Raw genomic sequence first — 12449 nt, 5'->3', positions numbered from 1 at the left:
CTTTCCTAGCCCTTTATTTTCCTAAGGCAAGAAGACATTTCTAGTGAAAGATAACCAGCACCCTTCTTAGAGCTCCCCTGAGGTTTTAAATCCAGCACTCCTCCAGTTAGATGTCTTTCCCCTTCCACGGAGAGGAGAAGCAGCTGGCCATATGAATGGTTTTAATTTTTTGCAAGTGCATCAAATGCTAACGTAGCATTTCTTTGGAAGTATATCAGCAGGAGCTTCACACATGTGCATTCATCTCAGTGCCCCCTTCTGCTAGGTTTAGTCTCAGTCAATCTTCCCTACCACAGACAGAGATTTCAGCAGTCACGAAAGTAATGTGTGGACCAAGGCTACGCATAGAAAAAATCTGGAGAAGTAGCTGGAGCGGCCAATTCACCAGTTATTTTTTCTCTGCAACAAACTTGCATTTACCGATAGCATCACCTGCCTCTCCCCATACCTCAAATCACCCCACCCACTGCTGTTATGAAATAAAATTGGAGTTTACAAAGCATTCCTTTGTCCCTTGTTGAGAAAACATGAGGAGAGAATGAGAATATGGGCATCACATGGTCTTGTACAAGTGGCACATTTGAATCTATTAAGGATTGCATTTACACAGATATGTTCCACTTCTGCACAGAGGTTAACCTGAGTTCTGAAATGCTTGTGTGCATCAAAAATGATAAAGCTATGAACTAGTCACACACCGAACAAATCTAGTTAAGTTGGAGTGATCTCTGTGAGCCAGTGGTAGTTAAGAAGGTGGGCTCACCCACTCCAAGTATTCTGTTTCTTTATTTTCTCAGAATTTTCCTAGAAAGCATCTTGAACGAGACGCCAGATGGCTAGACAGGTTCGGGCAAAGTCTGTTGTCTTTTACACTATTGGTTCAGCTTTCCCAAATCTCCAAAGTGGAAGCACCTCGAGTGTCTGGTCCTACCCCACCCTCCATCCCTCAGCGCCTTCCTCTCTGAGCTCCAGCCTGGAATGACAGAGGTCTGTAAAAGGATGTCTCAGCCAGAGCTCTTACGGATCTTCAGCGTTTCTGGTGAGCTCCCCAAGGCCGTTCCCTCAAAGCCGCTACTTGAAGTAGTTGAGTCCTGCCACCAAGAAGAACTTCTCCAGGAAGAGCTCGGAGTCCAGTACAGCGATGTGAGCTGCTCGGCCAATCAGGGTGTTGGCAGTGCTGGGCAAGGCATGGAACACGTTGTGTCGAATCAAAGTGCAGTCCTTGGCGTCCACCAGAGGGCGGAGAAGGTTGTTGATCATCTCCGCGAAAACGGGTCCTGCAAGGAGGGAAGATGGATGGGAGATGGGGGCAGAACTCAGCAGCAGAATCTGGAGAAAAATGCTGGGTGTGTGTCGGGCGGCTAGTCCTGAGCAGAACGGCCGATGTGCCCTAATGGGTACAGCACCTTCATGATTTCCTTCTGCTTTTAAATCAGAAAGTCACTGAAACGCAGGAGGAGAAGGAGAATAGGAAAGAAAAGAAAAGAGAAAAGGAAAGAAAAGAAAAAAGGAAAAGGAATGTGGCTCACCTGTGTGTCTGTCTTTGAGGGCAGTTTTACACATCTCGATCCTGGCTGAGTGAAATGGCACATAGCGGTCTTGGGGAGAAGCAACCAGCACAACATTTTTAAAATACTGCAGACCTGCAATAAGCCAGATGGGTGCTTTTTACCCAGGTAGTTTCATATTAGCCTCTGCTTTGCATACATTTCACAAACTTGCCCCAGAGAGAGGAAAAGGGAGAAGACACCAGACACACTGGTTGAGTCACTGCATAAGGACCTTCTGGGCTGGGAGGCTGAAAGAGGGAAGGCGGCGGCTTTGTCCTCATCAGCCACGGAAGCTAAGGAGACACACAGCTCTGAACAGTGAGAGACAAACAACACGGAAGTAACAGATGTGCCCTTCTGGGCTGGGAATACTGGGGAGTCCATGAGGAAGTAAATCTAGTACTTTGCTCCTTGTCAACCCCACGGCTCCCTTCGTTCCAGCCTCGGTCATGTCACCTGCTTGAGGAAATCAACCTCTGACCTCATCTCCCTGCAGGGAGCTTCACCTCCCTGGAATCAGTCTCACACTGAGGCAGAGGGATCTTTTAAATTAAGCATCACAGCCTATTCTTTCAGTCCCCAGAGCCCATCAGGGATCTCCAGCTGCTGCAGTGCTCTGCCCAGGTCCTCCACCGGCCTGCTCTCAGCCCAGGGACCCTGCGGGGGACGCCTGCACTGACGTGAGTCTTCTCATCCAAGATCACAGCCCAAGACCATAATACACTGGGGACTGGCTGGACTCAGTGACCGGCAGATACGGGGCAGGGGGTATAAAGACCAGCCCTTCGCCCTCCGTCAGGATACCTCTGTAGGGCCACCCCAGCTCCCAAGCTCCCAGAGGGTGGGGCCCGCTGAGATGTCTGGGGCGACCACGTTGTGGTCCAACTGCCCTGCTGCCCAAGCCTCCTTCCTCACTTCCCCATGGGGGGGGGGATAACCCTCAACATAGCACACAGAGACACACGTGGGTAAGGAACTTGACCAAGGTTATCGTCAGCCCAGGGCTATGCTGGACTCACATTCGAGGAGACAGAGATATCATCAGAGTCAGTGTTCATAAATTAATGGAAGATTGTGGACCACAGGCAGACCCTGGGCCAGGCCGGCTTGCTCAGCAGGACTGAGCGGACAGTCGGACAGCCTCTCTGCTCTCTCCGTGGACACGAGGCCACTGCTGTGCTCTGTTCACTCCCATGGCAGGTAGGGTCTTCGACATCTACGTGTGCTTCCTTATTACGGGGTGCGGGTGAAGGTGTGATCTCAGGCCTGCGAGAGGGACCCCCATCTCCCCTTGCACTGCCAACAGAAATGGACAGTGTCCACCTGCCCTTTTTGTAGGTGGATCCGCACCTGGCTGAAAGAGCTGGGAGTTGGCACATAGACCTTGGGGCCTGTGCAGTTAGGACATTAAAGGCTTGGTGGGCAGCGGCTCTGCTGTAGAGATGACACTGCACACACCTGCCTCTCATCATGACACCATCCCCAGGCCATGGGGGGAGGCGGTCCAGGGGCAGCTGAGTTCTTGGGTAGCTGTTGGCCTCTCCATGAGTTGAGGAGACTGTGTGACAATGCAGCTCCTGGTGACATCCTTCTGTGAGCGAGTCAACGTAGCCTTGACTCTAATTTGGGTCTCGGGAGTGGGCTCTCCGTCTCTCACTCATCGCGGCCTCGGGGTGCTGCAGGGGATCCACTCACCTGTTTTTTGGCTTAGCTGGTAAAGGAAACATTTGCGCGGATCAGCATTATCCCTGAAGGTCAGCTGCAAAAGGGACCCGGATTTCTTCAATTTCTGCATGAGCCACAAGCCTAGAAAGACAAAAACAAAGCCAAACCCACATCAAATGCATCAAACAAAAAGAAAGCAAAAAAGAATGGGGGAAAGATTAACATTAAACTGTGATTTGTTAGCTAACTTAGAAATGAGAGCGTGCTAGGCAATTTAACAAATCCTTGGGAAGTCAGAGGGACATTTGTGTTCTTATGTACTGGTAGCGGGGATAGAAAATCTTATGAGACAGGCTTCAGGAGTCATGAAACTATCCAAACCCTTTGATTTTTCAGTCCCCTTCCATGAATCTAGCCTAAGGAAACTGTCCTAAGTACCGAAAGAAGGTATATAAGAACGCTCCTTACAGGTCCATTTAGGATATCAAAAAGCTAAATTCAACCTATTTCGAAGTCTCTCCATTTACTATGGTCATGCTGACACTAACACGGATGAGTATGAGTATTATGTCACAAGCACAAAGAAATGAATTTGATAAAAATGCAAGGAAGATGGCGGTGTGGGAAGACGCGGAGTTAGCGTCTCCCCACAACAAGGGCGCCTGTCGGCTGCTCGTGGGGGACTCTGACCGCCAAGGAGACGGGAGGAACCCCAGTGTGAACCAGTAGGACGTAGGGGGACCTAGGGGGGAGGAGAAGTGGAGGCCAGACAAGATCAGTGCCGCTGAGGCCGGGGAGATCAGGAGAGGCAGGCGGGAGGGACTCTCCGGGAAGAGCGGGAAAGCAGCAGAGGGCGGTCGCCTGGGCCCACTGGGGCCGGGGAGCCTGCTGAACTCCCAGGCTGGTCCCCTGCCCTCCAACGCCCACCCCCCAAGCCGCATTGGTCCTGGGAGGATAGGAGGGAGGCTGCGGAGATCAGGAGAGGCAGGTGGGAGGGGCCCTCCCTACCCACGACCCGAGAAGCAGGAGAGGAAAGGAGGGCGTTTGCCGCACCCACTCGAGCCCAGGAAGCCTGCTAGGCTCCCAGGTGAGGTCCCCTGTCCTCTGACACCAGGGTGGGGGGCACGCCTGGACCCCTTCTGTTCCTTGAGCCTAAGCCCCACCCCCCACGGCCCCCCCACCCACATTCACACCCACATACACACCCCCATATATGTATATATATAATGTACATGTTTATAGACATATATAAACACATACACACACATACACACATATATAAAATATATATGTTTACAGATAGGCATACGTATATATATACATACACACACATCATGCATGTATCGATACTTATACACAAACATACACATTAGCTTCATTTTACCAATAAGGAAACTAAGTAGCACAGAGATGAAACGTCTTGGTCAGAGTCTTCCTCGAGTGCCTGGGTTAGAGCTTAACCATAAGCTTGTCATGGAAGTGACATGATTCAAAGCCCATTGCTATAGACTGAATGTTTGTTTCCCCAAAATCCATATGCTGAAACTAAACCCCTCCATGTGATGGTATTTGAAGGTGTGGTCTTTGGAAGGTGATTAGGTCATGAGGGTTGGACCCTCGTGAATGGGATTAGTGACCTTAGAAAAGAGACCCCAGGGGCTCCCTTGACCTTTCTACCATGTGAGCACACAGTGTGAAGACGGCCTTCTGTGAACCAGGAAGCAGGACCTCACCCGACACCATATCTGCCAGTGCTTTGATCTTGGGCTTTCCGGCCTCCAGAAGCATGAGAAATACATGTCTGTTATTTGTAACCCCCCCCTTACCCAGTCTATGGCAATCTGTTACAACAGCTTGAATGCACAGACACCCATGCTCTCTCTTCCCCACCACTATTTATCTTTATTCACGGAAAACCGAAGCAGAAGAGACCTTGCGAAACCTCTTGTCTAATCTCATTCAGCTCACAAACAAAATAACATCTTTCTGAGCCCAGGTCTCCTTCCACCATCTCACGCTTTGAAGAGGTTCCAAAGCCACAGGCTCCATCCAGAAGAGCATCTGTCTCTGGTTCCCCCGCCCCTGGGTCCTGAATGAACTCTGAGGAGTGATGGGGCTGGAGAGAGTCTTACCTGTGCTGACCAGGGTGCTGTTGTTGTACAGGGTCCCCAGGTGCGGCCCGGACAGCGACAGGAAGGTGTGGAGCTTGTTGAGGTAACACCGGAACCGGGGCCGCGCTAGGACCGATCGAATGATGATGTTGCCCAGAGAATGGCCGACAAAGCTGTTGAGAGACAGAAGCGTCCACGTGAGTGACAGCAGGAGGCTGGCTGCCAGGGAAGTGCTGCACCAGGAGCGCCAAGGGGTGAGCCACCCTCCACCTCCCATGGGATTTAGGGGAACCGGCAGGGAGAAGGGGGGCTGCTAACTCATCCCCATCGGGTTTCTAAACGCTGGCCACGTGAAGCCCGAGGTGGGGCCTTTGCGAATGGAAGCTCTGAGCCCAGTGTGGTCAGAAGAGAAGTGTGGGCATCTTGGTGTTATTAGAACACCCTCCTCCCCCCAGTTCTGGTCTCTACGCCTCCCTCAGTGCACCTGGGGGTTCTTTCTGAAATTCACATCGGAGCATTGAACCCTCCTGGTCATTCACAGGGTGAAACCCCAGCTCCTTAGCCTGGCTTACGCGGCCATGCATGTCCCGACTTCTGCCTGCCTCTCCACTTCTACTCATCCCTCAGTACGGTTAGTGAGTTGCCTGCTCTCAGCCCACAGCACATGCTCTGCTCCAGCTGCACTGCTGCTCAAAGATCTATGGATTCGACACATCATCACTTTCAAATCAAATGATTATTTATCAAAACCCTATTATATTATATATTATATTAGCTCCCTAGCTCTTCTCGTGTGCGTCCTTTTATTTTTACCTAACTCTGTAGGCCTCTGAAACCTCATCTGTTGAATAAAGAAGTGGTATCTTAGGGGCCTAAATGGGGTCACGGATGGTGAGGACTCACCACTATGTCCACATCTGCAAGTGCCTGAGAAACACAAGCTACTGACTATCACCTTAACCATCTCAATATTTACGCCAAGTTGCCTGTTACAGTGGAAGGACACACTTAGCACTGATTGAAACCCTTTTACGGGGCAGGCGACGCATCCCCTCAGGGCTGGTCCCACTTAACAGATGGGGAAACTGAGGCTCAGAGATGTAGAAAGCTTGTAAAAGGTTATATGGTAGAATCGGGACACAAACTTGTGAGTGGTAGAAGAACGAGAATTTAAAACCTAGGATATTTGTTGAAGTCCAGTTCTCTTTCTACTGAGCTACACGGTGTTTATTCTCCTGCACACCCGCTATGACAGATATGGGCATGTCAAGCAGCCCTGGTACCCACTTCTGTTCTGAAAGTAATCTACCCCCTTAAAGGTCCCAAGTTAACTTATCCCAGACCGGTATACAGACGGCATCATGCTGAACTTGTACACAGCAAACACGTAAAAATGGCGCCCCTCCCCCCAGCATTAACTACCTGTGGTTTCCTTTTACCTAATTCGCGATATGGAGAGGTTGTACAGCTGGATGTGCTGAATGATTTCATCCAGTAACCGATCGGTCATGGTATCAAAATCTGCAAACGTGTCCATCTGGAAGGAGAGAGAGGGAACGGCTATTGGGGAGGGCGTGGTGCCAGGCCGGGCCCCGTGCACAAGCCCATCTTCCTCCACTAAACACCACCGTGCGTCCTGGGGGCATGCCCACGCCTGACATTGGGGTACAAATCAGTATTCGACAACCAGAAAAGGAGCCCCCGATTGGGGATCTCCAGGTCAGACTGTGGGTTCCCTCTTTGTGAGGCGACAGTGGTGCCAACACTTCACGGAACGGTTGGGAAAAATAAATGAAGAAAGACGCCAACTGCTCAGCGCATCGTAGATCCTCAAAGCGATCCTCTTTCCTCCTGCTCACGTTTATACCCCATGCACCCAAGTGCATGCCTTGTATACAGCAGGTGTCAAAGAAAAGGCAACAGGACGGACCACTGAGAGAGGAGGAATGAGGCTGTACCTTCCAGCGTTTGCTTGTTGATTATTCTCTGTACGATTCCCATTGTCAGTGGTCATGGGACCCTTTAGTTATAAGTAGTCCTATGCCTCCAAAGAACACTTAGCCTCATCCCTCTCAAGTCCCATGGAATGGGACTCAATGACAACATTCCACCCAGCCCCATCTCTTGGCCATGGAATCTCTCAGTTCTCATCTACCTTGACATCCCATTAAGGCTCCAGACCTGAAATGGCAAAGGCCCCATAGTTTACCTCTGACTGTGAAAAGGTCATAATCCAGCTCCATTGGTTACAAAGATGCCAGTGACAAACTCCTTCCCCAGTACAGACCCACGGATGCCCAATCATTTATGCTCTGAGCTGTCACTCAACCTATGACCTGTGAGGTCAAAAGGCCCAGTCACCTGACTCACATGTCCCCCCTTCTTACTATTTCCTCCTCCCAAAAGAAAATGAGCTCTCCAGACCTTCCAAGTGCCTGGGCAGTGTTCCTTGGTAAAGTCCCCTCCCATCTGTGTGGCCATAAACCATCACGGTGACTTTAGGAGGCTCATCTAAGACACGAAACAGGGATTCTTTCGGTTCTGATGCTTTTGTTGTCATACCTGATTCTTTTCAGACATTAGGAAGTCCAGTTTTCCTCCAGGGAGCCCCAGTTCTATGAAAGTCTTTACCAGACGGAGGTCCGCACTGTTCCCTAAAAACGACAGATAACCCCACCACGGATCCACAATTAATCAGATAACAGCTGACACGCAAGGGATTTATTTCTCACTCCTTTCCGGTCCCCCTCCCATTTCCTGCTTTCTCAATAAGTTGATAATAAAAACAACTAAACATGTCCAATCCACTGGTCCCCGTGCTGCCCCCTCCTCCTGTCCACACAGGGTCAGGGCCTTTCTGGTATTCCTCCCTCAGGGGGATTATTCCCTGATCTATAAATATGTGGCTTGTGAACATTCTGTACACAGGAACGGTTGAAGGCACGCCGCCTCTCCCTTCTTTGACAGCCAATTCTGTTTACTCAGGACATTCTGCAAGTGGTGTCACTTAATGATGACACACGGACGTGGCACAATGTGACATCTACAAGTCCCCTCTCAAATCGCTTCCTTAATGCAGGACTAGTTCCGCCGTTTACAGGTTGTCAGCAAGTAAGTCCCTCAAACAGGGGCATAGTTATATACAAGAGAGTAAGAATTACCCTTGGGAACCAGAGTCAGCAAGGGCAAGCTCCATGAGTGAGCATCAGGGCAGAGGAAGAAGAGCTTAAGGACTTGAGGCTCTGCTGCCAATAGCAAAGCCACAAAGAACACACAGAATGCATCCCTGAAGTGAAAATCACGTGGAAAATAGCTGATATAACAGAATAAGCTTCTTGTTCAAGTATGGTTAGGGGTAAATTTCATGCAGGCCGTGGGGTTCAGTGGTAGCTTAATGAATGTTTTAATCTATTCCTCAAAGGGATCCCTACAGAGTTGAAAGTCCGAAGCTGCTTATGTGGCTATATAGGTGACCTACTTTACCATGTAACCATCCTTTCAAAGCAGCTGGGAAACTAGAAGTGATATCGTTGACTACCAATTTTATAACCTTCTTTATGAAACCACCAAGTGATTCAAAAGAGGATGAAAATGCCATACAGAATATGGGAGAACTAAAGATGTTTGACAGACTCCTCCTAATTTTCAAGGATGACCCAATAGAAGGGTGACCCACGACGATGGCCCATCAGAGCACATGCTCATACATGCAGGGCTACAGTTATAAAATACTCCCATTCTTTTAGAAAATGTTTCTATTTTGTACTAAGTTAAATTTTGTTCATTCCTTTCATTTCTGACAGTAAGAGTTTGCTCTTTGGTCCTGTTCTTGTTTAAAGCTACCTAATGGCATTCTAGGTTGTGGCCTTAATAAATATGTATCAAGTGTTTCGGGTTAGCACAGGGAGTCTAAGGAAGGGATAACAATGGGCCCCCCTCCTTCAGCTGTTGAGCAACAGAGAACTTTCTGCAACTTAAAACTTTCTCAAAAAATATGATTTGAGGGCTTCCCTGGTGGCGCAGTGGTTGAGAGTCCGCCTGCCGATGCAGGGGACGCGGGTTCGTGCCCCGGTCCAGGAAGATCCCACATGCCGCAGAGCGGCTGGGCCCATGAGCCATGGCCGCTGAACCTGTGCGTCCGGAGCCTGTGCTCCGCAACAGGAGAGGCCACAATAGTGAGAGGCCCGTGTACCGCAAAAAAAAAAAAAAAAAAAAAAAAATATGATTTGATAATGTGTTCCACTGAGGACCCTTACAAGAATATAAATCTTGGGCTTTGGGCACAATATGAAGAGTTGGGCAAATATCCATAACCATTACCAACTTCTTCAGTTCTTTGTTAACATCAATATAGCCTTGTAAGTGGAATGTAACCAATGGATCCTGTAAAACTCTGCAAAGTTTAAACATATGGACGTGGAACTAGAGAAATCACCTTCAAAAGAAACGTGTGCTCTGTTATTGGTTGTCTCTTTGATGATTTTATGCCCAAGTGACAATGCTGTGATTGGCGGCTCCGTCTTCTGACACAGCACAAATACTGCAGAAGCTGGCCTATCTTTATAGCATCCCTCTTCTCCCACTTGCAGGATGGAGTCTGTGGCCTGACCAGATTTCTTATTTTCACAAAGAGATTGAGAGGCTTATCTCATTTTAATTTAATATCAGATAAGTAAGAGATGCACACTGGTCATGCAAGGCCATAGATCCTGTGTTAAAAATACACAGGATGAGTGAGAACGTTATTCTTTGTCTTTCTGGAGGTCCTTCTGATTGGAAGCCCCAGTTAAAAACAAGCATGTTTTCAACAGCTTAATACTTTTGCAAAGAGAAAGTGAGTGTCAAGCTCAAAAAAGTCTTCCGACAATGGCACACGTCAAACTTCAGCAAACTTATTTTGTTTATATTAATTATTTTTAGTATGACTCTTTGTGTGTAGCGCGTGAGTCTAGTATTCAAGTTGCGGTGTGATTTGAAGTTTATTTGTTTCAATAAATACACTCAAAAAGTATGCCCATTTCAGTACGAATTTTGAAATTATAGTACAAGGTACATGGGTAGAGTAAATAAGGGGAAGGGAAATGTGTGAACAGCTGAAATTTGTGAAGCACTGAAGTCAGTGCAGAGAGAGGAAAGCTCACCGGAAAGAAAACCCAGTGTTGAGAAAGACAGTGGTGTGAAATGGTCCCTGTCCGTGGAGATGGGAGTGAATTGGTGCAGCTGGAAGAGGGGGGAGCAGAAAGGGCAGGAGATGAGAATGACAAGGATCAGACATAAAGAATATTTTATGCTGGGAACTTTCGAAGCTTTTTAAAATAGGAGTTCATTTTATCTTATTTTCTGAGAGCTGCAAAGAGCTTCCATCCCAGTGATGGGACGACCGGACCTAGTAAGATTTTAAGAAGACGACTCAGGGATGTGGAGGGAGGTTCGGGTTGGGGGAGAGATGAGCTTGTTGGTAAAAGGCAAAATGAAACCATGGGCTCTGGAGCCGGACAGATGGGTTTTAATCCTGACTCAACCGCGTTAGCTGTGGGACCTTATACAAGTTGCTTAGCTGCCCTCTTAGTCAGTTTCCCCACTTATAAATGGGGGTGATAATAGCAGCTACTCTGCAGGGCTATTGTCAGGATCAACCACGTTAATAAATGTTAAGTATCTAGAGTGGTCCCTGGCCCCTGGTGAGTGATGTATACATTCTGGCCATCGTCAAAGTCATCACCACCATCATCATTATCTGGAATGGATGATCTACCACTGGATTCTCTGACACTTCACTTAATAGACCTGTTGACTTAGCGTCCTGGCATGCAATGCATATAGCCAGGAGTTGATGCGGACAATTAAATGCATTAGCCCCAAGAGTGAGGAAGATTAAGGATATTAACAAGAGCGTGTCATAGAAGTGAAGTCCATCACCATTACCTATTTGATCATCACAAGAAGAATGTGACCACCGGTTTTGCTGCTCATCACCACTGAAGCCCTAGAGGAGCCCTTTCACTCCTCTGACCCTTAGTTATACATTAGAATCCATAAAAGTGGATGTGATTTATTCATTCCATTCATTCCTTCATCGCATTAATTCATTCATTTGTGTATTTCATTAACTCAACATATTTTTTTGCCAGAGAGATCTTTCCTTTGAGAGCAAGGCCATGCCATTTTCCTAGATCCAGCATACTTACTAATGTTCCACAGTCGCTACTTGAACATTTGTTGAACAAGTCCCTAAACTAGATTAATTCATGAATATGATAATTCGTCTATAGCACAAAACTTTGAGGAGGAAACCTTTTTAGAACTCACCATCCAGGCCATGGACACAGACTACCAGGTGAATCCCATCTTCCAAATTTTCTTCCTCTTCCTCTGGTGGGAAATACGGTATGTCAGAAGCTAGTACAGATAAGTCACTGTACAGAAATCCATCCATCTTCAGTTCTTTTTTAAACTTTTCTTTGGCCTGATAAAAACTGGAGAATACACTAATTAATCACGAGCCGAGCTGTGTATTCCATGTTGAACAGGAGATGCATTGAGCTGGGATGCAGGAGTGATGGACAACTACAAGGAAGTATCTGCCAAGCGACCAAGGCTGAATGTGGGACCTCATGGGAGACGCTAGTGAAAGGCTTGTTCTGAACAACAAGGCAGAAAAGTGACCCAGGAAAACCAAGGGCTGTATTGATCTGGGTTCTGCAGATGTGGTTCCTGCACTGAATAGAACCTCTAAGGTTCCCTCCAGCTCCAAGGATCCACAAAATCTTTAAGCGGTCTTCCGGGAGTGAGAGTTTATTAACCTGCTTCCATGTACTTCTCCAGCGTCATCAGCTAGCCTCCAAAAAGAACACATTTCTCATAAAGTCCCTGCATGAGTTATGCCTCTTGTCTTTACTTCCATACCTTTGTGCATTTGGGTCTATCTGTCTGAAATTCCTTTCCCACCTGGTTATCCTGTTCTTTGCCTGGTTACCTGACAAGGTGGTTAAGACCACGGACTCAGGAATCAGACTGCCAAAGTCAGAATCTCGGCTTAGACACTTACTAGCTGTGCACCAACTGCTTTATAACCTCTCTGCATTCAGTTTCCTCATTTGTAAAAGGGGAATAACACCTGTAT

The 12449-nt window shown here is 47.9% G+C and overlaps 1 protein-coding gene across 1 annotated transcript in view; it reads right to left on the bottom strand.

Moving 5' to 3' along the window:
* Positions 1-1071: 1071 nt before the first annotated feature.
* The window catches only part of FAM135B (family with sequence similarity 135 member B), a 162699-nt gene continuing 151321 nt past the window's right edge, over positions 1072-12449 (bottom strand). The window contains exons 13-19 of the mRNA XM_029222947.1: positions 11636-11802; positions 7889-7980; positions 6766-6863; positions 5348-5499; positions 3246-3356; positions 1530-1643; positions 1072-1277 (exon numbers count right to left, since the gene is read on the bottom strand). Of these exons, the coding sequence (XP_029078780.1) occupies positions 1072-1277; positions 1530-1643; positions 3246-3356; positions 5348-5499; positions 6766-6863; positions 7889-7980; positions 11636-11802 (940 nt within the window). The remainder of the gene's footprint in view (positions 1278-1529; positions 1644-3245; positions 3357-5347; positions 5500-6765; positions 6864-7888; positions 7981-11635; positions 11803-12449) is intronic.

This window comes from Monodon monoceros, unplaced genomic scaffold (genome assembly GCF_005190385.1).
Source record: "Monodon monoceros isolate NGI ecotype Baffin Bay Population unplaced genomic scaffold, NGI_Narwhal_1 Super_Scaffold_14, whole genome shotgun sequence".
Lineage (NCBI taxonomy): Eukaryota > Metazoa > Chordata > Mammalia > Artiodactyla > Monodontidae > Monodon > Monodon monoceros.
This window is presented reverse-complemented; position numbering and strand designations above follow the sequence as displayed.